The sequence below is a fragment of the Populus alba genome, chromosome 17 (assembly GCF_005239225.2).
Source record: "Populus alba chromosome 17, ASM523922v2, whole genome shotgun sequence".
In the NCBI taxonomy this organism is placed as follows: Eukaryota; Viridiplantae; Streptophyta; class Magnoliopsida; order Malpighiales; family Salicaceae; genus Populus; species Populus alba.
Genome location: NC_133300.1, coordinates 20,449,543 through 20,476,700, shown reverse-complemented (window position 1 = coordinate 20,476,700; position 27,158 = coordinate 20,449,543). Strand labels below are relative to the sequence as shown.

At 36.9% G+C, this 27,158-nt stretch overlaps 3 protein-coding genes and 1 long non-coding RNA gene across 5 annotated transcripts; 2 read left to right on the top strand and 2 right to left on the bottom strand.

Moving 5' to 3' along the window:
* Positions 1-591: 591 nt before the first annotated feature.
* On the bottom strand, positions 592-5,268 carry LOC118037163 (silicon efflux transporter LSI2-like). The gene is made up of 4 exons (XM_035043076.2): positions 5,090-5,268; positions 3,258-4,514; positions 2,961-3,150; positions 592-1,121 (listed from the first exon to the last, which is right to left on the bottom strand). The coding sequence occupies exons 2-4, from the start codon at positions 4,428-4,430 to the stop codon at positions 850-852; spliced, it is 1,635 nt and encodes a 544-aa protein (XP_034898967.1). The 5' UTR covers positions 4,431-4,514; positions 5,090-5,268; the 3' UTR covers positions 592-849.
* Positions 5,269-7,203: 1,935 nt separating this feature from the next.
* Positions 7,204-10,872, bottom strand: LOC118037164 (cysteine-rich receptor-like protein kinase 42). The gene is made up of 8 exons (XM_035043077.2): positions 10,459-10,872; positions 9,577-9,977; positions 9,185-9,313; positions 8,976-9,103; positions 8,615-8,828; positions 8,295-8,526; positions 7,680-7,830; positions 7,204-7,602 (listed from the first exon to the last, which is right to left on the bottom strand). Exons 1-8 carry the CDS (start codon positions 10,845-10,847, stop codon positions 7,288-7,290), a joined length of 1,959 nt encoding a protein of 652 aa, XP_034898968.2. The 5' UTR covers positions 10,848-10,872; the 3' UTR covers positions 7,204-7,287.
* Positions 7,677-10,573, top strand: LOC118037165 (uncharacterized). Of its 2 annotated transcripts, none has more exons than XR_012168495.1 (3): positions 7,677-7,816; positions 8,159-8,536; positions 10,444-10,573. It is a non-coding gene; the product is annotated as an uncharacterized lncRNA (long non-coding RNA). The 2 variants fall into 2 exon arrangements; XR_004685538.2 differs by having other exon boundaries at positions 7,811-8,136; positions 8,338-8,536; positions 10,444-10,571.
* A 6,574-nt stretch (positions 10,873-17,446) lies between the features above and the next one.
* On the top strand, positions 17,447-21,114 carry LOC118037210 (cold-responsive protein kinase 1). The gene is made up of 8 exons (XM_035043128.2): positions 17,447-17,916; positions 18,398-18,798; positions 19,061-19,189; positions 19,271-19,398; positions 19,546-19,759; positions 19,848-20,079; positions 20,543-20,693; positions 20,785-21,114. Exons 1-8 carry the CDS (start codon positions 17,528-17,530, stop codon positions 21,097-21,099), a joined length of 1,959 nt encoding a protein of 652 aa, XP_034899019.1. The 5' UTR covers positions 17,447-17,527; the 3' UTR covers positions 21,100-21,114.
* Positions 21,115-27,158: the final 6,044 nt, after the last annotated feature.

The following is a 27,158-nucleotide window of genomic DNA, read 5'->3' as shown; positions in this document are numbered from 1 at the left end:
CCATGTTCAATAATTAAAACTTACCTAACTAATAAAATTCATATAACATTAGGGTTCCTAAATAATAAAATACTATTTAAATTAAAAGTCCTATGATAAATAGAAAAAAGAATCCAAATATAATAAGGTAAATAAAAATAATCCTGCACAATAACTTTCGAGTCTTATTTAAAGGTCTTTTTAGTTTTCAATTGTCATGAATTTTTAACTTAGCAGGAAACATAGGTTAACTTAGGTTGACTCGAGTTGTTGTTGTTGTTTTTTCTTTTTTTTTATCTTTTTTAATAATTATTTTTTTCAATTTCATCCTTCAACATTGAGTTGATTGAGAGTTGGACTACTGACCAGTTATTCAGTTGAGCTGTTGGGCTAAGTCGGTTTTATTAGGGCGTTGTTAACTCATAGTGAATTCCTACCCAGGCATGAAATTGTACTTTCAATCTTTTTGCCACCCACGTTTAAGATGAGGGATGCAACTGCCACCATATAAGATATGAAGGTCATACATGCTTATATTTAAGGTATTAAAGACTATTAATTATTGATGATTTCTTGATATGACATTGCTTACATTATAGGATTGCATAGTACTAACAATATCAAATTGCCTAGGATTCTTGCACACAATTGCAGTGGAATATGGTATACAAATGGAAGATCATTCCTTTGACACCATGTATTCTAAAGAGAAATTTGCTTCTTCCTAGGCAAGAAAAAAGGAAAACATAATTCCATTTTTGGAAATATGAGTTAAAGTGACATGTGCTTAAAAACCTAATTACAAGTAGATAGGCCTAGAACTCTATAAAAATCCAAAGCCTAAAGAAGAACCCAATTTAAATAGGCCCCTCAAACATCATAGCAATATATAATAGCTAAGCCAATAGTAGTAACAATAAGCGTGGATGGAACACCAAACTTCAAATGGCTCCAAAAGGTGATATTGTAACTAGGCTGGGCATGAAGAGCTTGTTCACACACAATTAGGTTTGCGGCAGAACCCAATAACGAAAGGTTTCCAGCAACTGTGCTAACCCATGCCAGGATGAGCCAAGCTTTCTTCTCTTTACTGGAAGATATTGCAACGGCAGAAGCAGCTACCTTTGCTCCAAGCAAAAGAACTTGGAAGCCAAAAATAATTACATATTAGATTGTTTAGTTTATCGTCAAACACAAACACACACATCATGGAAAACATGTTATAAAAAATATATATAGAAAGATTCCAACATGCATAGTAATTAAGTAATATATCTATGTTTAAATTAAAATAAAAAATATACTTACTTGTTAAAATACTTTAAATAATAAAGCTTTTATTATTGTTAATGATTAATTATTTGTCAATGAGACTTTATTGCTTATCCCTTGGTTGCGAAAATTGTTTGTAAAAAGTCTTCCAAGATTCAACACCATCTTAGTTTAGATACGCTTTTAAACGAAATCTATGAAACAAAGTATATGAACTCAATAATCTCTTGTCAAAATAAACACAAGCTCTATATTCAAGAAGAATATAGAAGTTTAAAAAAATAAGGAGAAAAACACTAAGATTTGAGGAAATGAAGAATATATAAAATCAGGAAAAACATTATTTTGAACTCTTTCTTCTACCTCCCCTTTTACAATTTATTTTGGAAGCTAAAAAGTTTTAAAAATTAATTTTAGTATTAACCATAATAAATTTCCGCATTATCAACTTTTTATTAACTACCATAAATCCATAATGAAACCTACACATTATGATCATAAAAAAAATATCTTTTGAGTTGAGAAAAAATTCCTTAGGTTTTGTTGAAAAAATACTCAAAAAATTAATTAGGTTCTTCCTTTCATGGGATGGACAAAACAACGGGCTCGGGCATAATTATTCTACAATGAATCCAAACCCAAGTCCATGCCAGAGGCCTAGGCATGAGCCGGGCCAGGCCGACACACAAGTTTAAGCCTAAAGTTCAATTTGCTTAGGTCTTCTCCTTTCTAATAATTTAGGTGCCTTTTAGGTCAAATCTTAATAGAGATACCATTTTATTTGGAATGTTTTCTTTAAAATTTGAGTGTGTATATATATATATATATATATATATATATTCACTCTAAAAATGGTAAGTAATTATTTGTTTTTCTCTCAAAGCTAAAACCCAAGTCCATGCCAGAGGCTTGGGTATGAGCCGAGCTGGTCCAACATACAAGTTTAAGCCTAAAGTTCAATTTGATGAGCCTGGTTGGGTCGACATACAAGTTTAAGCCTAAAGTTCAATTTGTTTAGGTCTTCTTCCTTTTAAAAATTTAGGTGACCTTTGAGCCCAATCTTAATAGAGGTACCATTATTTTTTTTGGATTTTTTTTTTAAAAAACAAATTTGAGCTACCCAGGGGATAAAAACAAATATATATATACACACACACACACACACTCTAAAGTCTCATAATGGTAACTAGTTTATTTGTTTTTCTCTCAAAGCTAAAACCTACACCTAAAATTTTTTATTCGCGTTTCAATGAATGATATCACCCCAAAAGAGAGTGCATATTTAAGTTGAATAAAAATTATTTTAAAATGTGATTGGTTAGTATTTCAAGATAAAATAGATAAATATAAAAATAACATACATGTGTTTGAATGAAAAAACAAAGACAAAGATATAAAATAAATATATCTTTAGAATAATTTTAAAGTGAAATTCTATCTTTTTAAAAACAGAAAAGACAAGAAAACATGTTCCTTTTGTCCCTGTTATTTTTGTCTTTTTTATTTTCGAGACAGTTACCAAACATTATCTTAAACATGCTCCCTTGAACAAGATCCCCCTCCAACCACAAACAGAGGTACCAGATGGAGACCTCAATTGTCTACCATGAAGTGATATTAACTGGAAATTACTATTGCCCTTCTATAAGACTTTAAAGCCGTAGTGCTGTAGTAAAATCAAAGGAAGAGAGATCAGGGCATCTACTTACCAGTTGGTACATTCGAAGCAACATTTGAGAGAAGAAGTATTACAATGGCCAGCACAGCAATCCCGCTAGCATGATCAATCCGTGCATGAGGCTCCATCAAGCTCCAGAGACTGCTAGGAATTCCTGTTTTATTGAAGCCATCAACCGTGATAAACATTCCACAAAAGAATACCAGAAGAGAGTATGAAACCTGATCCAAGCAACTACGGGTAAGTAGATTTTTACTCAATCGAATACTGCATGTAAGTAATACTTAGGAGAGGAGATAGAATCTTTGTGAAAGACCTGTTGATTTACCTTCTCTAGGCAAGGCCCTGCATCTTTGAAATCAAGAATCACAAAAATGAGGGCTGTTGTGAGTGCTGTCCAAGACATGTCCAAACCCATTAGAAAAGCAACCAGCATTCCAACAGTACCGAGGTAAATACACAACTTCCATGACAATCTCTTCCATCTATTCAGCAGGCCTTTACTTTCTTCAGCGGACTGTTGCGGCCCGGACTCTAAATCAGTCATCATCTCCATGGTCCTCTGTACTCCACCCCTTGAAAATCTTTCCTCCATTTGCTCTCCTATATTATCAGTTGCCTCCTTTGAAAGGACTGATTTCTTCAGCTCAATTTCACCACAAGAATCACTGCACACATCCAATTCACTCAACCTGTTTTTAAGATTCTTGGAATGACCTCCATCCCTGTTTATATCAGGGGAACTCTGGGAGCTCGCAGGTTCTGGAATGGCACATTCGTGAGATTCCAAAGATTTGGAAGACGACAAGTTAGCAAGCGATATCTGATGGACAGTTGAATATTCCTCAACCGAAGCATCTTTTTCTTCCTTAACATCAGATAACAACCTCCAAAACATGCATAAAAGAATTAAAGCATTCACAAAGACACCCACAAGCACCGCGGGAAGAAGTACCAATACGAATTCCCCAAAAGAGATGCCACTTTGAATAGCGATTATCAAGTTTTGAGGGTTGCCGATTGGAGTTGCAGAGGATCCAATATTCGAACTTGAAGCCAACCCAAGCAAGAAAGGTTCGGGTCGAATATTGTTTTCTCTAGCAATCTTTAATATGAACTCAGTGAGAATGACACAGGTGGTGTCATTAGTGAACAGAGCACTTGAAATGGCAGAAACAATGCAGATCCGGCAGAGCATGTCCCTCGCACCCCAACTCTTCCATGAGAGCAAGATTCCCAAGTGCTTGAACATGTCTGCTCTTTCAAGATAGATGCTTACAACCATGGTTCCAAAGAGAAGGCCCAGTACAGGGAGGTTGATGGCATCATATGCTTCCTCAGGGGTGATGACTTTGAAGATAACCATAAGCATTGCCCCGAGGATGGAACCTGCTGTCCTTCCAATGGGTAAGAAAGGAACTGCTGGGAAAACTGCCAAAATCCAAAAGACAGTGAAGGCAACTGAACCTAAGACAACCTTCTTAACCGGACCCAGAGCCATTTCTGTAACTTACAAGATTAAGCTTGTTTGTGAGCTACCACTTCGCAGACCTCCACCTTTGCAACTTCAGATAAATTGCTGGCTCTGAAAGAAGAAGATATCACCCTGTAGCTCAACCATTATATGCAACCAACTGAGAAAACAGTAGAACTAAAAATTTATTAAGAGCTAGTGAGATGGAAGTTATTAAAAGTTAAAAAAAAAAAAAAAATCCAAAAAGGATTGTGGAGCCAGAAAGATAAATGAGTTCATATGAATATTTCCATGTTACGTTTAAAAGACGCATCAGAATGAGAGGCTAAGGAAATGTATTGAAGATGCTTAATTGATATTTTCTCTACTAAAGTAGTAAAAGCAGCCGAAGACATTTCAAAGCTGAAATTCCATGTTGAAAATCTAGTAACTGCGTGGTCCTAGAGCACAGATATTTTTCCTAGTTGATATGGAGTTTTGATCGTTCAAAGCCAGCGGGAAGTGTCCTACTGGGACATCATATAACAACGTTAACAGTTCATGACTTGTGTGTGCAGGTAAACCTTCGGGGTGGGACCGTTTTCAGATATTTAAACATTGTATCTGGAAATTAATAGCATGCTAGACAGTAGTGAAGTTGACATATTCTCCAGCTCAGAAATACTGCCTCCAGAGCCTCTACATACCTGATCCTTGCATGAACGCACGCTCTTGAGCTTTCTCTTTGGAGCAATTATGTAAGCTCACAGTTACTCTGTCAACCTAATTGAACACTGGAGTTCTGTCTTGCTCCAAACAAACTCAAAATGGAACATCCTTGGATAAAAGATAGTGAGAGGTTTGGGATGTGCTCTCTACACTTCCAATGCCGGTAAGCACAGTGTGGATTTATATACAGGGAAAAGCAAGAGAGTAAATAAATTTATGTCATACAAGAATTTCTCGTTGTTTTATTGGTCGTGACTGCGTTTTGTTTCAGCCACATTCTTCTACCCATTAGGGTTCCTGCAATGTGCTGAGATCTTTTGTGGACGTGCAACAAACGACGGTCCAAATGAGAAAACTACTGCTGCAAATGCACTCCTAGTTTGCTAAAATAACATCCTTGGGTTCAGCAAAAACAATGTCCTTCTACGAGCAATCTTTGGCTTTTTAATTGTTTTATTTTCAACATTAATTTTTAACCAAATATTTATATACATGTTTTTATTTAAAAACAATAAGAGGTGTAAGAGAGAGATAGAGACGAGAAGAGAGAATATTCTCCTCGAAGAAAATAGACAAAAAGCTGTGTGGTACTTGTTTATGAAGATAATATATAATCAGGCATTAATGGAGCTGGCAAGAGTAAACGTGATGCACATGATTCTAATTGGATGGCTAAAAGCAGAGAAAGGCCAAAGTATATATTATAAAATAAACCTAGAAAGAAAACGTTATTTCATTGCTGGTTAATGCGCTTCCTCTCACAGTGCACTACGCCCTTTTTTTTTATTTTTACAAGATAATTATTTTTATTTTGAAATTTTATTTTCTTTGCACATTTTTTAGAATTCAAGGTATTTGAAAAGATTTTAAAGTTTAATTAGAAACCAATTTAATTAATGAAATAAGATTTCAATATATAATATAAAAAAAATTGAAAGAAGGGCCAAGATAAAAATAAAAAACGAGTCACTTTTTTTTTTTTTTGCTTAAAAAAATTGTTTCTCTATGTTGTTTATTAGTGATACTATTTTAAAAAATTTAAATGTTTTGTTGAAAATTTAAAATATAGTCATTATATAAAAGTACTAAAAAGTTTATAAGGGCAAAGAGTACATTACAGACATTTTTCCAGGATTTGTGAAGATAAAAAATTGAGAGACAGCTCCTTGTTGGTTAGACGGCCTAATAAAATGAAGTTTTAAAGAGGAAGAATCAAATTGTACTGGAGATGATGAATTGTATATTGTCTTTGAAGAACCGCCCTAAAAGTTTTTAGCACGAGTCAATGTGTAAATTTGTTTATTTGATTAATAGGTTTCTTATAATAAAGGTTGTTTGGGTTAACATGCCATTTAAATCTTATAGTAAAAGAAAGTTAACTATGAATTGGGTGTTCGGAAACATGGTTATATCCGCATTTAAATTTTTATTTTATTTTTTTATATATTTTGGATCATTTTAATGCATTAATTTTAAAAATAATTTTTTTAAAAAATATATTATTTTGATTTATTATAACAAAAAAATACTTTAAAAATAATTATAACCACAATTCCAAACAAATCTATAAAATTTAATAATAATTTTTATGCTCAAATACCAAAAAAGAAGAGATTTGAGCTAATATAAGACGAATAAAAAGAGTATGCTTATTGGCTATAACTCAGTACAAAATTGTAATTTTTCTTGAAATATAATTTTATATTATTGAATGATATAATAAAAGTTTGTAAGCTAGTATTATTTCACAACACATTAAAGTTGTGGTTTTTTTGTAATAATAGTTCAAAAATCCCCAAAAAGTTTCAAGCTCTTTTTTATCTATTCCAACGAGAAAACATAGGTCCTAATTTATGTCATTTGTCAAAAAAAAAAAAAAAACTTTTTGCAGGTAATCTGAGAAGTCAATCTATCTATCTCGTGTTAGAAAATGTTTTATAAACATAGTAGCCAAATTAAAAGTGAGGTTGATTTACGTTTAGGAATTGACAAGCACTTAAGAGTCTCTCAAGTTGGGATCTCATTATATAAATTTACTGGTCCAATTAACTATTCATCCTAAAGACTTGTCAAAGTTTTCATGTAACCGGGAGAGAAGAATAATAGTTTTATTAAAGAAAAGAAACCAAAGAGTTTCTGCATCAAGTTGCAAAGTCGCATTTTATGAATCAACTGGTCAACGTGCAGATAACACAGAGAAAGAAGCAGTGGCATTGGATGAGGAGGAGGCGGTAGAAGTTGACTTGTCTCCATGGAACCTTTCAACAGATTCAACAAAGGGAGGTCTAGTTGGTTGCGTGTGCTCCTGTGAACCCCTACTTTTGAACAAAACAACTAACTCGGACATTGTTGGCCTTAAAGTTGGTGATGATTGGGTACACATCAAGGCAATCTCTATGATTTTCTTTGCATGCTCCGCTTCATACTCACTGGGATCTAAGCTTTCGTCCACCAATTCAATGTGCTTGCCATCCTCATATAGCTTCCATGCCTGTTGAACATGATTCAGACAAAGATACAAGACTGAAATGACAGCATAATAAACGTTGTCTTCGTTCCGCGACTCACCTTTTTTAGGAGGTATTCAGCACCAGGATCAGCTATCATCTCACTGCTCTTATTGCCACTTACGATTTCAAGGACAACGATACCAAAGCTGTACGTGTCAACTTTTTCCGATAGCTGTCCATGGAGAGCATACTCAGGTGCTGTGTATCCCCTGAATTCATGGGCATTGATTCAAATTTTGATGTCAGATATAGAGGCATTTGAGAAGTATTTGTGTTCTTTAACAAGATTTGGTAGTATGAAAAAACAAACTGTTATGACTAAATGTGAAACACCTTAACTGATTCATGTTCCATTAGCATGGATTATAGTTATGTTCACATCCACCATCATGTTTGCTATATAGTTTCACCATACAAGGAAATACAACAGGAATCTAGTAGAAAAATGGTGGAAAGCTGTTATGAGACTTGAAACTCTTCTATATAGTGCTGCAACTGCATTCATCTTTCTGAAGGTAATGTTTCTTGTGCTTACAGATGAAAGTTTTACTTCCCGAGAACCGAAGAGATAGGAATATGTTTGGTTGAAGAGACATAGAAGAAGATATAAAATAAATTTGTATCACAACAATTGCATGGAACCTTCTAATTTCAACAGTTTATTGTAACTTACAATGTTCCGGCAAATTTTGTGCTGAGGTGGCTCTGATTTTCAGGTAGAAGCCTTGCCAGCCCAAAATCTGCTATCTTGGGTTGGAAATCGTCATCCAGGAGAATGTTGCTGGATTTTATATCTCTATGAATGATGCACACATGGAATTGCTCGTGCAGATAGGCCAGCCCTTGAGCCGTGCCGAGGATTATATCAAATCGCTGCTTCCATCTGAGGGATCCTCGTTTTTCACCTGCTCCCAGGTAAAGATTCAGCTGAAATTTCAGAATTAAAAAAAATTGGAACTATTTTGAAGTGGCATCATAGCCTATTTACGTTACCAAATAAGAATCTATCAAGGCTGCTGTTTGCCATGTATTCATATACAAGAAGTAGCTCTGGTCCTTTGTTACAACAGCCGAGTAGACGGATAAGATTCCGGTGATGAACATTGCTTATCAGTGTGACTTCACTTGCAAAATCTGCTTTGACCCTGTTGGACTGGCCTAGAGCTAGTTTCTTTACTGCAACTACTTTCCCATTCTTCAAAGTACCCTGTGAAATTGACAAGGGATTTATTAACAATAGAGCAGTGAGGCAGAGGGTAGAACTGATATGAGCGTTTTCCATAAAGGAAAAAAGCTTCCATGCTAGATGTGATGGCTATATGTTGCAGAATACTTGCAGTCTCTGCTATTTCACCTTGTATACATCACCAAAACCTCCTTCTCCTAGCTTGTTTTCTTCTTTAAAATTTTTTGTTGCCGATTTCAAGTCCTTGTAGTTGTATATGGTGGCGCCTCGCAGCTCGGTTGCATCTAATATATTACCTGCAACAATATTAGGAGTTAGGATTTCACTCTGCAATAGAACATGAAAAGTGAAGATTGTGACCATGCCGTTCACTTTACCTCTAGGGTCTGCCTTCCGCTTCTTAGATAGTTTAAACCAAACAAACAATCCAACAATAAGCAGAACAAGGGCTGCCCCTCCAGCTGAACCCCCGATAATCGTGCCTTTTTTGGAGCTTGATGAACTTTCTGCAAGAAAAACAGAATGTTTGATTAGCATACAGGACTGGACATAGCCAGTCAAAAGCGTCACTTTTTTGTTTCAGTATCATATGCTGGCTTCAGACGTCTATCTGCAACATAATTCCGTACATGGCACAGTTGCTTCAATTTGCAAATGTCCATAGCATTTTTCTAAATCACAGAAAACATAGCTTAATTGGCTCAAAGACCTCATGAAATAGACAAAAAAAACAGATGGAAACTTGGTGTTGGTAGAGAGGAAATCTCACTAGTTTTCAAGAAAGGCAGGAGATTGATAGTCTGGTTATCAGCAAAGAAGGGTTTGACCGAGTATCTCATAAAACATCCTGAATCAAGTGCCCTGCCATCCGCATTTGGAGGACACCTCTGTATGTTTTTATAGGCAACTTCCATACAAGCTTGGCAACCAGCCGAATCAATACTTTGCACACATTGTGCAATGCCATACACCGATACATTTGAACCTGCCACTTCCCTCTTGCTAGCAGCAAAGAAACCATCTATCCTGGGTGTCGCCACTTGAAGATCGCCTAAGAGGCCTGCCACAGTTGTGTTGAAAGTAGTATCTGGTGATGATGTAGTTTTGTTCCCGCAATACTCGCGATTGGCATCCCGAGTAGTCTCCCCATAGAATTCGCTCCTCTCATACCTCAACAGAGCAGAGAACATAAAGTTTAGTAACAGGTTAGCTAGTTGCCAGTTTTCCAGGGTGTCTCAACACCCTTGGTTCCTGAATTATTTGCTGGATTTTGAAGCAATAGAACCATAAACCAGCAGGTTATTGATGAGAAAAACTTTCCAGGAAAAACTGACAGTTCATGGCAAACTATTCGACCATCTAAACAGTTAGATGCTGTCCACTGACAGAAGGGATTGATTGGTAGTTTGATGCCATTTCTGGTCATAATCATGCTAGAATTTTTCACCTTAGGCAACAAGCATATGAACTCACAAGTAGGGTTTTTCTCTGTCAGAAAATGTTTTTCTTCCTTAAAACTGTCCTGAGATCGTTTTCAACATCAAGAACACGGGAAATTCTTAATATATGATTAGATGCTATAACCTGTTAAAACCTAAAAAAAAATTCATTTACCAAGTCTTAACTTAATTTACAGGGTCCAGGAAAATACCTGAGGAAACATCCATCATAGACAACACGAGCACCATTGGCCAGAGAGCAGTTGCGAATCTGCGTCGAAGCAGCAGAAAAACAAGCAATGCAATCAGCTGCAGACATATAATCTCTGCACTGAAACATGGCATAAACTGAGTCTGGACCACTCAAACTCTGCTCGGTTACAAATTTTTTGCTGCTGTTCATCAAGTCAGTCCTGACTAACCCGAAGGTTATGTTCAGGTTGCTGTTGAAATTCGACACGCTGCTAACATTATAACTGCTGCAACCTTGGCTTAGCATATTGATTCCTGGGTCTGATGCTCCAACTTTCAGCATAAAACACCATGTGATTACTACTACTGCATTAAACATGCAATTCCTGGCCTCCATCTTTGTGTTCATTATTTGACTGACAAAATCAATATCAAATAGGATACATAACATTGAATGACTGGAAACAATACCCGCCTAATAAGATATCTTTCAGTAGCTGTCCAATATTAATTAAGACGCGGAAGCCTAACCGACCCCATATGGAAGTGAGACACAGCGAGACCCCTTGTGAGACGTGTCAAACTGTTTGACTGTCAACAACAACCACACGAGTAGACTTGTCAAACTGTTTGACTCAAACAGCGTGTTTTAGAACATTTTTGTAACTACCACTTGTAGTTTTGTAGCCTAGGCTGTCTTAAAATAATTCATTGAGAGATTCTTTATATATATATATATATATATATATATATATATATATATATATAAATAGGGAGACCTTAACACATCACTAATTGACTTAAACACATCACCATCCACTTAACTAATTGTCGTGATATATAAAATTTCTTGTTCCTGTTTCTTTTTTTTTTTCTCTTAAGGTTCATAGTTTTCTCAGACGAACTTTGTGTGGAGACTAAATTCTATTCCAATTTGAAGTAAGACAAGTCATTCAATTCCAGAGAATTCTTATCTTATTACAATGAGTCTTGAGATTTGAATTTAAAAATATAACATGAAGAGTAAACTAATTGATATATGGTGATGAACACGTCAATGATGTCAGTGTGTATGTGCTGCAACCAATCGAGTGGTATCAAACAATATGTTTTAGAATATTTTTGTCACAACCACTAGCAGATGTGTAGCCTAGCCTTAAAATAATTCATTACTTTCTGTGGGCTTTAGAAACTCTCCTTCCTACTGCTCTTTCACAGGATATCTTCTAGAAAAATCAAAATAATTTTTTTTAATTCTTCACATCAGCATATAAATCATTAAAATATACTAAAAAATATTAATTTAAAAAAATTATAAGACAAACATCCTTCAACGCAGTTGAAAACACAATACCTAAGAGTCACTTAAATCCATCATTGTTTACTTAACTAATTGTTGTGACATGCCAATTTATTTTCGTTTTTTTTAAAAAAAAAAAGTTCATGGTTTCTTATCCTGTAATTATAATCCAGAGAGATATCTTTATTAGAATCACTTTTGAGATTTGAAATAAAAAAAATAATAATAATAACTTCTCAATTTGAAGGCCTTCCTATATAGAATTAGCCAAAAAGATTATTCTCACCGAATTTGAGAGTGATACAGCTATCAAATTGAAAGTTATGGGATGAACTCTTCTTGAACTAGCCTTGTTATATTGATCCATAGATGACTTGAATGTTCAAAGACAGGGAAAAGTAACTCAATATTGGTTTTCAGATGTGATCGATGACAGCACAATATCTGACTTGTAGAAATGACAAATTTCCCAAGAAAAGGGAGCTCAGCACAATGTTAACCCAGTAGGGGAGACATGAGGCACATTTTCTTCCTGAAGCATAAATGAGGTTGAAATGGAGGGACATTTTTTTCATGAATCGTAAATGGGAATGGAGGACTGCCTTATCTCCATCATTTTTTTTCTTTTTTCTTTTTTGCTGATGCCAATGCTTGAACTCTAGTCAAATGGTAGGAAACGTAAAACTACTAAGAGATTTGACTACTTATCCTAAGAAATTATAGTAAAATTCAATATTTATTGTGTGTGTCTGTGTGTATATTCGTCGATGGAGAATTTTTAAACTTGCTAAAAAAAAAAAACACTTTTCGCAACCCTTTTTGGCTACTTTGCAGTGGTTCTTAGCTCCCTATCTTTTCCTTCCAGCTGCATAATTTTGAAGATCAACACGACTGAAGAAGGTCGTATTAATTTAAGAAGACGGAGAAATTAATATATACAATGTCCACATGAATGATCTTGCAACAGCGACATATATGAAGAAGATTTCCACAGTCGTATTTTTTTAAGGTCAGAAAGCCGGCAGAAAAATGTTAGGTTACATTCTCTACAGGCAACTAGCTAGTTTAACAAAACAGAAGTGGATGGTGAGATTAGAACATGAAGAACAAAACAAGAAACTTGGCTTCGTTTTTCTTCTTCTTTTTTCATCTTCTATATATATATATATATATTGGGGGTTTTACATGAGGGGTGAAAGCAGGCCGAACACTAGAAATAAAAGTCTATCCATGGAAAGAAACTAAAACACCTCGTGTTTTAACTGTAGCTTTGTTATTGCAGGCGCAGACTTATCCGTATTTTGAATTGGAATAGTTACCGTTATAAACACGGCATAAATGGGGCGGTGGTACTATAATAGTTTTTTCTGTTGATTTTTCCACAATGAAATGACCCTTGGAGGCAAAAATTCTTATTTTTGACTTTTACATTATAAATCAACAATCAACTGTAAAATGAACACAAAGTCCTTGAATTAAAATTGTCTTTGCCTTGTATTAAGGTTTTTTTCTTTTCTTTTCCTCTTGATTTTTTTTTTGTAATTATCAAACCTAATAAACGAAATTTAATATTTAAAACTATAAAAATATTAATTAATTTTAAAAAGTAAGTTGTATGTGTTATTCACACATACGCTTATGAGTGCTCTGATACTTTTCGGACAACACATACGGGTCGTATGATTGGTCTCCTCTTGATGGGCTGTCAGATCTGGATATCTATGCTTTGAATGCGATTATTGGACCTGGGCTCTTCATGTAGGTGAACTTTTTAGTATTTCTTTAATGTGCTGTCTGACTAGTTTTTTCTTCTGTTTTTTTTTAATGGTTGATGTCTATTGCCTAGGCTAGTTTATATTAACTAAACCCTCAAAATCTTGAAATTAATAATTATAAATCTTTAATGAACCTGATATTTGAGAGTGGGGGAATTAATTAACATCATCGTCTTCAAATGATCAACTGGCATACAAGTTTAGAATCCACTTCCAGAACCACTGCTCTAAATCGATTGTCCAAGTGTGGCTGCCTACGTACAGCTCAGCTTTGATGGCATTGCACCACCCTACTCCAGCAACAACAACCAACCAAAAATCGGCCACAGTCATCATCCCAAATGGACGTACAAAGAACAATAAGATTCTGTATAATTAAGTCAATCTTGTGTTTCCATTGACAAAACCAGTTCATGTGTTCTTGAAGAGAAAAGGCAGACCATATGTCAATTGCAGCCTTACAACCTCTGAGCACATGTATAAGTGATTCAGACTGACCTAGGCATGTCACGGTAGTCGTCATCCTCTACAAGATGTCTCCTGTTTCTTACAGCATCAGTTAACAACCTTTCTATAACAGACAGCCACAAAAAATTTAAAAAAAAAAAACACTCTGATCCTCTCTGTTGTCCCTTTCATTTCCAGATTTTGTCCCAAGTAGAATCATGATTGTTCCATGTTTCTTCTGCAACATAATCATCATAAACAGCTGATATTGAGAACCTCCTTTTTCAGGCCCAAGGCCATATTGCTTTTTATCATCTCCATTGGAGGGGCTGGGAGGGCATATGCTAGCAAGGGTTTGCACAACATTATTTGGCAACCGTTCTCAAGCATGTCCCCCTTTCAAGTTCCTTTTTCATCTACCATTTCCACAACCTTTACATCTACATCTACTCTCACCCCGTTCGTAAATTCGACTCTAGACCCATTTTCAGCCAAACTTGAATCATTTCTATTAAAATAGTAGCATTTTGTTGCTTTTTTTACAAGACATTGAACCGACCGGATTTGAACCAGGATTGGTTTGGTTAAACGGATTTGGCCAAGTCAATGTATTGCATGATTCAACTAAAACCTTCTTGAGTTAGACCTCAAATCACAGATTTTTCAGATCAACATATATAGGGTCGGGTTTAAGACTATACCTCCGCTGCTGCTATTTATGACCTTTTGGATTCATGTTGGCATGTGCAGATTGGGAATACTTTTTGTGAGACTAAACACTGCAAATGTTTTGGATAACAAAGGAGCTCCCTTAGGCTCTAACTCTGCTGTTTGCATGAACCTCCTGATTGTATTGTACACTGCTTGTAGACAAATTTCATAGGGCCGAGGTTTGATAGTTTAGATATCACAGGTAGGCTTTTACTTGTTGTTCTGGGCTTGCTTAGGCCCTTCATGTATATATATATATAGTCTAGCAACAATAAGGTTGATCATCCCATCAACCAAAAAAATATATTTTAAAGACGAGAAAATAATAAGAAAAACAAAGCCATCTTCTATAAACAACGTGCAAGTTTCTTGTTTTGTTCTCCTTGTTGTGATCTCACCTTCCTCTTCTATTTTGTTAAACCAGTTGCAAAGAAAGTAACCTAGCATTCTCTGCATGATTTTTTTGGGTGCAAATTGGGGCTTAAATGCCTGAAAAAAATTAAATTAAACGAGGTAAAACAGACTTGATTGGGTTATAATACAAAATAGTATATAAACTCATAGGAAGGTCATTAACAATACATTAATCTTCCTTATTAAATAGGTTGCAAGATAAATCAAAGTTCATTAACCAGTCTGCTGTAAAGTTGATCTCTCAAAAAGTATGTTAAATCTTGACCTCCCAATCTCTAGTAAAAAGTGTACAAGCTCTAACAATAAAAGTATAGTTACTGTCGATTTTCTCACCTATTTTGTAACGAAATTCACTATCAGAAAAGAGTCGGAATCTAAAGTAAATAAGATAAATTTCAAGCTACCATACAAGTTCAAGATCAATGATAGTAGCCCATAACTCTGCTCTAATTAAACTACAAAAGCCCGTGTTTATTGCGAATTAGCCCTCCCTCACCTGCAAAACCTGCTATTTCTGTGTAACCTAGCATTCTCTGCCAGCTTGTTGACCTTGTAAAACATTAGATATTGTGCATTATTGTAAGTTGATTACGGACATGGTATTTCTGTGTCTTCTTAAATTGATTTGACCTTCTTCGAGGCATGTTGATCTTCAAAATCATGAACTTAGGAGGAAGATATAGGAGGGGTAAGAACCATATATCGCAACGTAGCCAAAAAGAAGTTAATTACAAAGGTTGCCGGATTTGACTTGAATTTTTGAATTTCTTTTATTTGTTAGGGTTTTTTCAATCCTGTCGAATTTGACTTGAATCTATTTTAACACTTAAAAAAATTTTCAAACCAGTCAGGTGATGACATATCAGAAAAAATATAATTTTTTGCGTGCATCTCATATTTATCAAGGTTTTTATAGGATTGGAGTAAGTTTAGAGATTCTACATCGATGAATATACACATACACAAAGTAAATTAGTTAAAAATCAATGTTCCGATAAGAAAATATTACATATAAATAATGAATTTTACTACAGTTTTGATGATACATAGTAAAGTCTAATACTGGGGGGGGGGGGTAAAATCTAAGTAATGGAAGCATATTCAACAACAGGTTTATCTTCAAAATTCAATTAATTAGCACCATGCATACAATGGAGTTCAGAGACTGCTTGAGATGGCGGAGGCTTGTCACTAGGGTGAACCAAAAAATTGAATAAACTGAAAAAATTAAAAAAAAAATTACTGAAAAAATCAAACCGTTAAAAAAACTCGATTAAACTGATTAAAATTAAAAAAAAAACCCTACCAATTTGGTATGGTTTTAGTTTTATAAGCTTAAAATTGAACCGAAACCAAACCGGAAAACAACATAGCCCAACTGAGGAAAAACCAAGCCAAAGCGAAAAAAATAAAGCTAAATTGAAAAAATTAAGCCAAACCTGTTTAAACCAATTTTTATCTTAAAAACTGAATTTAACTGAAACCAATCAATTTGAACTAGTTTCGCTTTTAAAAAAAAAATTATTTCAATTTAATTATTATTTTTTATAAAAACCATACCAAGCTAAAAATAATCACCCTACTTTTCACCGTGCAATCCCTTTAGCTGGGGAATTTGTCATTTGCACAGGCCAGAGATATGAGTTATTTTCACATTTCTTTGGAGGAGTACAAGCTGCTTCTAAGGATAGCTGTGCTATTATCTAATTAACATCTCTCAATTATTGTTTCTTTGAAAATATTATTGTGACGCGTGCAATTGTGTCACTGCCTTTATTTCTCAATTATTTCTAAGAATAACTCTAAGTTATTCCCGTTAACATGTTGTTGACCCTTCATTTCAAGAAAGAAAAAGTTTCATTTTATGACGTAAATGATAATAAGATTTGTTATAAGTTGAAATACTTAGACATTAAAAACATTGTAATTATGAGGGAGTCTTAAAATATTTGATTTTATTCATTTATATGTATTACCTGTCAAAAGCCTATTACAACCCTTCAAATAAAAAAAAAAAACTAAAAAAGCATAATAATAGAAATAGAAAAAAAAAAAAAAAAACGTTTTCTCATTAAAAAAAAAAAAAAAACTTTTTTTTAAACAATTACTTTGGTAGATATTGATGTTTTCAAGTCAGCTAATCAAGTTTCCCTAATTTCTATACAAAAAAAAAAAATTCCCTCAAAGAATTATTTTAAGACAGCCTAGGTTACAAATCTACTAGCTGTGGCGACGACAATGTTCTAAACCAGGCTGTTTGATCCACCCACAGGGTTCTCATTCCTGAACACACATATATAGGCTTCCACATGTTAATTAATAGTGGATAGATACTGAAAATTATAACAGAAAATTCTGTGTAGGTGGCTTTTGTTCCCGGTCATTTGATATTTAAGTATCTTATTTGATTTTAATTTTGTCCTGTAGAAAGACAATCAAATAATGAACACAAAGATGGAGGCCAGGAATTGCATGTTTAACGCAGTAGTAGTGATCACATGGTGTTTTATGCTGAAAGTTGGAGCATCAGACCCAGGAATCAATATGCTAAGCCAAGGTTGCAGCACTTATAATGTTAGCAGCGTGTCGAATTTCAACAGCAACCTGAACATAACCTTCGGGTTAGTCAGGACAGACTTGATGAACAGCAGCAAACACTTTGCAACCGAGCAAAGTTTGAGTGGTTCGGACCCGGTTTATGTCATGTTTCAATGCAGAGATTATATGTCTGAAGCTGAATGCATTGCTTGTTTTTCTGCTGCTTCGACGCAGATTCGCAACTGCTCTGTGGCCAATGGTGCTCGTGTTGTCTATGATGGATGTTTCCTCAGGTATTTTCCTGGACCCTGTAAATTAAGTTAAGACTTGGTTAATGAATTTTTGTTGAGGTTTTAACAGGTTATAGCATCTAATCATATATTAAGAATTTCCCGTGTTCTTGATGTTGAAAACGATCTCAGGACAGTTTTAAGGAAGAAAAACATTTTCTGACAGGGAAAAACCCTACTTGTGAGTTCACATGCTTGTTGCCTAAGGTGAAAAATTCTAGCATAATTATGACCAGAAATGGCATCAAACTACCAATCAATCCCTTCTGTCAGTGGACAGCATCTAACTGTTTAGATGGTCGAATAGTTTGCCATGAACTGTCAGTTTTTCCCGGAAAGTTTTTCTCATCAATAACCTGTTGGTTTATGGTTCTATTGCTTCAAAATCCAGCAAATAATTCAGGAACCAAGGCTGTTGAGACACCCTGGAAAACTGGCAACTAGCTAACCTGTTACTAAACTTTATGTTCTCTGCTTTGTTGAGGTATGAGAGGAGCGATTTCTATGGGGAGACCACTCGGGATGCCAATCGCGAGTATTGCGGGAATCAAACTACATCATCACCAGATACTACTTTTAACACAACTGTGGCAGGCCTCTTAAGCGATCTTCGAGTGGCGACACCAAGGATAGATGGTTTCTTTGCTGCTAGCAAGAGGGAAGTGGCAGGTTCAAATGTATCGGTGTATGGCATTGCACAATGTGTGCAAACTATTGATTCGGCTGGTTGCCAAGATTGTATGGAAGTTGCCTATAAAAACATACAGAGGTGTCCTCCAAATGCGGATGGTAGGGCACTTGATTCAGGATGTTTTATGAGATACTCGGACAAACCCTTCTTTGCTGATAACCAGACTATCAATCTCCTGCCTTTCTTGAAAACTAGTGAGATTTCCTCTCTACCAACACCAAGTCTCTATCTGTTTTTTTGTCTATTTCATGAGGTCTTTGAGCCAATTAACTTATGTTTTCTGTGATTTAGAAAAATGCTATGGACATTTGCAAATTGAAGCAACTGTGCCATCTACGGAATTATGTTGCAGATAGACGTCTGAAGCCAGCATATGATACTGAAACAAAAAAGGGATGCTTTTGACTGGCTATGTCCAGTCCTGTATGCTAATCAAACATTCTGTTTTTCTTGCAGAAAGTTCATCAAGCTCCAAAAAAGGCGCGATTATCAGTGGTGCAGCTGGAGGGCCAGCCCTTGTTCTGCCTATTGTTGGATTGTTTGTTTGGTTTAAACTATCTAAGAAGCGGAAGGCAGCTACTAGAGGTAAAGTGAACGGCAGGGTCACAATCTTCACTTTTCATGTTCTATTGCAGAGTGAAATCCTAACTCCTAATATTGTTGCAGGTAATATATTAGATGCAACCGAGCTGCGAGGCGCCACCATATACAACTACAAGGACTTGAAATCGGCAACAAAAAATTTTAAAGAAGAAAACAAGCTAGGAGAAGGAGGTTTTGGTGATGTATACAAGGTGAAATAGCAGAGACTGCAAGTATTCTGCAACATATAGCCATCACATCTAGCATGGAAGCTTTTTTCCTTTACGGATAACGCTCATATCAGTTCTACCCTCTGCCTCACTGTTCTATTGTTAATAAATCCCTTGTCAATTTCACAGGGTACTCTGAAGAATGGGAAAGTAGTTGCAGTAAAGAAACTAGCTCTAGGCCAGTCCAACAGGGTCAAAGCAGATTTTGCAAGTGAAGTCACACTGATAAGCAATGTTCATCACCGGAATCTTATCCGTCTGCTCGGCTGTTGTAACAAAGGACCAGAGCTACTTCTTGTATATGAATACATGGCAAACAGCAGCCTTGATAGATTCTTATTTGGTAACGTAAATAGGCTATGATGCCACTTCAAAATAGTTGCAATTTTTTTGAAGACTGAAATTTCAGCTGAATCTTTACCTGGGAGCAGGTGAAAAACGAGGATCCCTCAGATGGAAGCAACGATTTGATATACTCCTCGGCACGGCTCAAGGGCTGGCCTATCTGCACGAGCAATTCCATGTGTGCATCATTCATAGAGATATAAAATCCAGCAACATTCTCCTGGATGACGATTTCCAACCCAAGATAGCAGATTTTGGGTTGGCAAGGCTTCTACCTGAAAATCAGAGCCACCTGAGCACAAAATTTGCCGGAACATTGTAAGTTACAATAAACTGTTGAAATTAGAAGGGTCCATGCAATTGTTGTGATACAAATTTATTTTGTATCTTCTTCTATGTCTCTTCAACCAAACATATTTCTATCTCTTCGGTTCTCGGGAAGTAAAACTTTCATCTGTAAGCACAAGAAACATTACCTTCAGAAAGATGAATGCAGTTGCAGCACTATATAGAAGAGTTTTAAGTCTCGTAACAGCTTTCCACCATTTTTCTACTAGATTCCTGTTGTATTTCCTTGTATGGTGAAACTATATAGCAAACATGATGGTGGATGTGAACATAACTATAATCCATGCTAATGGAACATGAATCAGTTAGGTGTTTCACATTTAGTCATAACAGATTGGGTTTTCATACTACCAAATCTTGTTAAAGAGCACAAATACTTCTCAAATGCCTCTATATCTGACATCAAAATTTGAATCAATGCCCATGAATTCAGGGGATACACAGCACCTGAGTATGCTCTCCATGGACAGCTATCGGAAAAAGTTGACACGTACAGCTTTGGTATCGTTGTCCTTGAAATCGTAAGTGGCAAGAAGAGCAGTGAGATGATAGCTGATCCTGGTGCTGAATACCTCCTCAAAAAGGTGAGTCGCGGAAGGCTAGAACCTTAACGAAGACAATGTTTATTATGCTGTCATTTCAGTCTTGTATCTTTGTCTGCATCATGTTCAACAGGCATGGAAGCTATATGAGGATGGCAAGCACATTGAATTGGTGGACGAAAGCTTAGATCCCAGTGAGTATGTAGCGGAGCATGCAAAGAAAATCATAGAGATTGCCTTGATGTGTACCCAATCATCACCAACTTTAAGGCCAGCAATGTCCGAGGTAGTTGTTTTGTTCAAAAGTAGGGGTTCACTGGAGCACACGCAACCAACTAGACCTCCCTTTGTTGAATCTGTAGAAAGGGTCCGTGGAGACAGTTCCACTTCTACTGCTTCCTCCTCATCTAATGCCACTGCTTCTTTCTCTGTGGCGTCTGCTCGCTGACCCGTTGATTCATAAAATGTGACGTGCAACGTTGGCAACAAGCCTTGAAGATGAATAGTTAATAGGACCTGTGAATTTACATCATCGTGATCCCTCCATGAGAGATTGGCACATAAATAAGACCATTCAGAGGAAAACGAAATCTATTCCTGAACCTTTCACTTGACATCTGTTGTCAATAACAGGCAACTGATCTTAAGCTTGATTAGTCATTTTTGTGAATAAAAGACAATCATTTTAACAGCCACTAAAACCATGCGCACCCCACTTCAGCTATAGCGCTCTAACCAAAACCATCTAACTACCGAGTTCCAACATTCACAGGTAATTCACGAGGAACACAAAATACAAATTCTTAACTAAAGAAAAGGATAAAACTCCCCAATTTAACTGATATCATCGGACTATATTATGGAATATCTAAATATGGGATGAGCTGATTGTAATATTATCCTATTATGGAATGTGAATATTCTTAGGCATGTATTTAGGCATTAATTGTGGACATTTAGGGATTATAAAACCCTAATACAATACTCGCAGACCTTAAGCTTTTGGCTGCAACATACATTCTCTACTGTTGCATTGTTCCATTGTTTTATCATGGTATCAGAGCAATAAAACAATCGAAACACAATCAAATAGAATACATGGCAGAATCCATGTCCGGCAGCAGGAGTGTATCTGGTGAGAATCGAAAAACGATTTCGCCATACGATATTACATCTCTTGATAATCCTAGGTTTATGATTACTCAGGTCCAACTGAAGGGGAACAACTATGAAGAGTGGGCACGTTCGTTCCGAACGGCCCTGAGAGCCCGAAAGAAATTCGGGTTCATCGACGGGTCTATTGAACGACCCAGTGAAGAATCAGAAGATTGGGAAGACTGGTGGACCATCAACTCATTGTTGGTGTCCTGGATTCGAAACACTATCGAGTCCACACTCCGATCAACCATATCTCATGTAGAGATTGCACGGGATTTGTGGTTGGACATCAAAGACCGATTCAGCATCACCAATGGACCTCGGATTCAACAATTAAGGTCCCAATTGGCCGATTGCAAACAGAAAGGAATGACTATCATGGATTACTATGGAAAATTGAAACAATTATGGGATGAGCTGGGCAATTTTGAGCAATTGTCGGCGTGCAAGTGTGGAAAGTGCACATGCAATCTGGGTTCAGAATTGGAAAAGAGACGAGAGGAAGAGAAGGCGCACCTGTTTCTTATGGGTCTCGATGAGCAGCGGTTCGGGACAACCCGATCTAACATCTTGGCACAAGACCCATTACCGGGGTTGCACAAGGTATATTCCATCCTCACTCAAGAAGAACAGGTGAAGGGGATGACTCGAGGCAGAGAAGAACAAGGAGAATTTGTGGCTTTTGTTGCTCGCACCCGAACCGACGGACGACAGCAGGGCTTCATGACTCGAACCGACGGGCAAGAGAAGGGGATCTGCTCGCACTGCCATAAATCAGGGCATGGAGAAGATAATTGTTTTGCCCTAACGGGATACCCTGAATGGTGGGGTGACAGACCCAGGGGAGACGAAAGAAGAGAGGTTGGCCGTGGCAGAGGGCACTCCGGTGGTAGAGGAAGAGGCCGGGGTCACAGAGGAACCCACCGTGCTAACGCTGCTCTCACCAACATCGGGTCCAGTTCTGCCACTGTTGCAGACGCAGGAGGAAGCTCGTCGTTCCCAGGTTTGAGTGACGAGCAGTGGGCAAAATTAAAGGCTATCTTGGGAGAGCCGAACCAAATAACTGATAAAATGACCGGTAAGCTTAAAAATTTGTATGGGACAGTGACTGGTTCGGTGTGGATATTGGACACAGGGGCTTCTAACCACATGACAGGGTCCATTGAGGAACTTAATGATTTAAGAATAATCGATCAGTGTCCCGTTGGATTACCAGATGGAAGTAGTGCTTTGGCGGTCAAAGAGGGAACAACCGTTCTTGATGGAGATTTGTGCCTTGCAAATGTCCTTTATGTGCCAGGACTTACTTGCAATTTAATTTCTATGTCGCAATTAATTGATCAGTATGATTGTTTTGTACTATTCACTAAAAAAATTATGTGTTATACAGGGCCACACCTCGAGGATGCTGATTGGTGCGGGTGAGAGACGAGATGGACTCTATTATTTCAAAGGGATACCGCGGATTAATACAATGAAGATCAGTAATCAAGCGTCTCTTGATCTCTGGCATCAGCGACTGGGGCATCCTTCTCTACGAATAACAAAGTTAGTTCCCGAAGTTCATCCTAGTAACCAGGAAAACAGTTTGAATAAAAATTGTGATGTTTATCAAAGAGCAAAACAGCGGAGAGATAAATTTTGTGTTGGCGAAAATAAGACCTTGGGTATTTTTGAACTGATTCATTGTGATTTATGGGGACCATATAGAACAGTTTCTTCATGTGGTGCTTCGTATTTTTTAACTATTGTTGATGATTTCTCTCGTGCTGTATGGATTTATTTGCTTGTTGACAAGAAAGAGGTATCTAGTATGCTTAGACAATTTTTTGCCATGGTTGAGAGACAATTTGCTCGGAAAGTCAAAATTGTCCGAAGCGATAACGGGATAGAATTTACATGTCTGAAATCATATTTCTTTGATCAAGGAATTATTTTTCAGACTTCTTGTACAGGCACTCCACAACAAAATGGGCGTGTGGAGAGAAAACATCAACATATTTTGAATGTAGCCCGCGCTCTGCGATTTTAAGGTTCTCTTCCAATTAAATTTTGGGGTGAGTGTGTATTGAGTGCTGGGTACTTAATCAATCGGACTCCTTCCTTGATTTTGGATGGGAAAACACCATATCACGTTTTACATGGGGTGGAACCGTCTTATAATCACTTACGCGTTTTGGGGTCTTTGTGTTATGCACATGAAAAGACGGGGGATAAAATGGCAAGTAGAAGTCGTCGGTGTATTTTTGTTGGTTATCCCTATGGGAAGAAGGGATGGCGCCTGTATGATTTGGAAATACAATATTTTTTTGTCTCTCGGGATGTTGTGTTCTCCGAAGATGTTTTTCCTCTTGCTCAAACTACTGATGGGCCTTCCACTACCGATATGGCTCTCACCACTTCTGACGAGGCCCATGATCTTATACCCAAGGATATGCTGGAGTTCGCTCATTCATCTTCTGAGTCACTTCCAACTATTGCCCCATCGACTTCTCCTCATCTAGAAGAAGAGGTTAATCTATTGGGAAGAGGACATCGCCAGCGGTATCCCTCCATCCGACTCCATGATTATGTCACCAACACCATTCAACTGAGTCCATCTCGCTCGCCACTCGACCCACTGCATTCTTCAGGTACACCCTATCCTTTAGCACATTATGTGAATTGTGACAAATTTTCTATGCGACATAGACACTTTCTTGCAGTCATCACAGCTGAGCGGGAACCCGTGTCCTATTCGGAGGCAGTCTGAAACAAAGGTTGGAGAGATGCCATGCAGCGTGAAATTTCCGCACTCGAAAATAATGAGACCTGGGTTGTTCAAAGTCTACCGGCTGGGAAGAAAGCTTTGGGATGCAAGTGGGTGTACAAGATCAAATATAATTCTGATGGTACTATTGAGCGATTGAATGCTCGCCTAGTCATTTTGGGCAATCATCAGACTGAAGGCCTTGATTACACGGACACCTTTGCGCCTGTCGCAAAAATGGTTACTGTACGGGTATTTCTTGCTGTGGCCGCCGCGAAGAATTGGGTAGTACATCAGATGGATGTTCATAATGCATTTTTGCATGGTGACCTTCAGGAGGAAGTTTACATGAAATTTCCGCCTGGTTTTCGCATCGGGACAACTGGGGCAGTTTGCAAACTTCGAAAGTCGCTTTATGGGTTGAAACAGGCTCCTCGGTGCTGGTTTGCTAAACTCTCAACCGCCTTGACGAGCTATGGTTTCCAGCAATCTTATTCCGACTACTCCTTATTCACATATCTGCAGAGGGGAGTACAACTTAGTGTCCTTATGTATGTTGATGATCTTATCATCGCTGGCAATCGTCCGGGTGATATACAAACATTCAAAGATTATCTCAGTGCTTGCTTTCACATGAAAGATCTTGGCTGCCTAAAATATTTTTTGGGCATTGAAGTGGCGCGCAATCCTGCTGGTTTTGTTCTTTGTCAACGCAAATATGCACTTGACATTATTTCGGAGGCCGGGTTACTAGGGGCTCGACCAGCAGCTGTTCCTTTAGAACAAAATCATCGACTTGCTTTGTCCACTAGTACAACATTAGTCGATCCGGAAAAATATCGTCGCTTGGTAGGACGATTGATTTATCTTTGCTTCACTCGACCCGAACTCTCTTATAGTGTGCATATTCTATCCCAATTCATGCAATACCCACGGGAGGAACACTGGGAAGCTGCTTTGCAGGTGGTCCGGTATCTTAAGGGTAATCCGGGTCAAGGTGTATTTCTTCGTAGTGACAGTGATATGCGGCTACACGGGTGGTGTGATGCCGATTGGGCCGGTTGCCCCCTTACTCGACGATCACTTACTGGCTGGATAGTTTTTCTTGGTAATTCACCGGTATCTTGGAAAACCAAGAAACAACACATTGTCTCCCGCTCCTCCGCCGAAGCAGAATATCGATCTATGGCTATGACGACATGTGAGTTGACTTGGCTTAAAGCTTTACTGGAAAGTCTTGGCGTGTCTCATCCGACTCCTATGTCCCTTCATTGTGATAGTCAATCGGCCCTTCATATGTCACAGAATCCTGTGTTTCACGAACGCACTAAGCATATTGAGGTTGACTGTTACTTTATACGTGATGCCATTATGACTGGGAGTATTACGACTAAATTCGTTACGTCTTCATTACAACTTGCCGACATATTCACAAAAGCCTTGGGAAAGCAACAATATGAATTTTTATTGCGCAAGTTGGGCATCCGAGACCTTCATGCTCCAACTTGAGGGGGGGTATTATGGAATATCTAAATATGGGATGAGCTGATTGTAATATTATCCTATTATGGAATGTGAATATTCTTAGGCATGTATTTAGGCATTAATTGTGGACATTTAGGGATTATAAAACCCTAATACAATACACGTAGACCTTAAGCTTTTGGCTGCAACATATATTCTCTACTGTTGCATTGTTCCATTGTTTTATCAAACTACTGCAACATGGAAAAAAATGAAAGAAATTGGATGAATTGTTTTCAGAAAGCAAAACGATTTTACTTTTGGCAATTAAATAATTAGCAAACAAAAAGAAAATGACAATTTGTTTGAGAAACCTACACCTACAATGGAGCCAAACGTTATTACATCCACGTTTTTATTACAGGGTTTTTACAATGTTTCAACTGTGAAAGTGTTTGCTTTAAATTGCACCAGGCTGAGAAAAAACAATAAGCCAAATTAGTGGTTCATCAATGAGGAAAGAGGCTTTACTTTCTTAATGTATAATTGACATGAAATAATTATCATAGGAGTTTATGTACCAGAATTAAGCATGAAGTTACTTTTTTCCCTGTTTTAATTATTTTTCTAATTAATTTTGGATCTTAATTATTTGTTTCGTATATAATTTAAAATTTTTAATTTAATTAATTTTTTACTATTTAGAAATTATAATGTTAGATGAATTTTATTAATTAGATGAGTTTTAATTAGGAATTATTTCATATAAAGAAGTTTAGTATTTATATATATATATATATATATAGAGAGAGAGAGAGAGAGATGTCTAGTTTATTTTATAGAGATCAATACTAATATTATTTAGATTTAATAAAAATACCATAGAATTTTCTCTAGATTGCTCTACAATTTGTTATGTAACCTTAAAGCTTGAGAACTCTAGTAATTTTATATTTGCTATAAGCTGCATTTAGTGGTATCAGAGTGTGTCAACATTCAAATTAATGGTGAACAAAGAAGAGAATCGTGGAGCAATTGGTAACAACCATATATGTGACAGTGATCAGGGGATATATGTGGGATCAGTTAGATCACTATTCAATAGCGTTAATAGCTTTAGAAGAGTGAGTTAAAAC

Excerpts from the sequence above, each read along its gene's own strand:
- LOC118037163 (XM_035043076.2), bottom strand. The coding sequence starts at position 4,430 with ATGGCTCTGGGTCCGGTTAAGAAGGTTGTCTTAGGTTCAGTTGCCTTC. Across the intron at positions 3,151-3,257 it reads CAGGGCCTTGCCTAGAGAAG|GTTTCATACTCTCTTCTGGT; the intron begins GTAAATCAACAG and ends TGCTTGGATCAG. Across the intron at positions 1,122-2,960 it reads TGCTTCGAATGTACCAACTG|TTCTTTTGCTTGGAGCAAAG; the intron begins GTAAGTAGATGC and ends TTGGCTTCCAAG.
- LOC118037164 (XM_035043077.2), bottom strand. The coding sequence starts at position 10,847 with ATGAACACAAAGATGGAGGCCAGGAATTGCATGTTTAATGCAGTAGTA. Across the intron at positions 9,314-9,576 it reads CCTGCCTTTCTTGAAAACTA|AAAGTTCATCAAGCTCCAAA; the intron begins GTGAGATTTCCT and ends TTTTTCTTGCAG. Across the intron at positions 7,603-7,679 it reads CTGAATACCTCCTAAAAAAG|GCATGGAAGCTATATGAGGA; the intron begins GTGAGTCGCGGA and ends CATGTTCAACAG.
- LOC118037210 (XM_035043128.2), top strand. The coding sequence starts at position 17,528 with ATGAACACAAAGATGGAGGCCAGGAATTGCATGTTTAACGCAGTAGTA. Across the intron at positions 17,917-18,397 it reads TATGATGGATGTTTCCTCAG|GTATGAGAGGAGCGATTTCT; the intron begins GTATTTTCCTGG and ends TGCTTTGTTGAG. Across the intron at positions 19,190-19,270 it reads GCGGAAGGCAGCTACTAGAG|GTAATATATTAGATGCAACC; the intron begins GTAAAGTGAACG and ends ATATTGTTGCAG.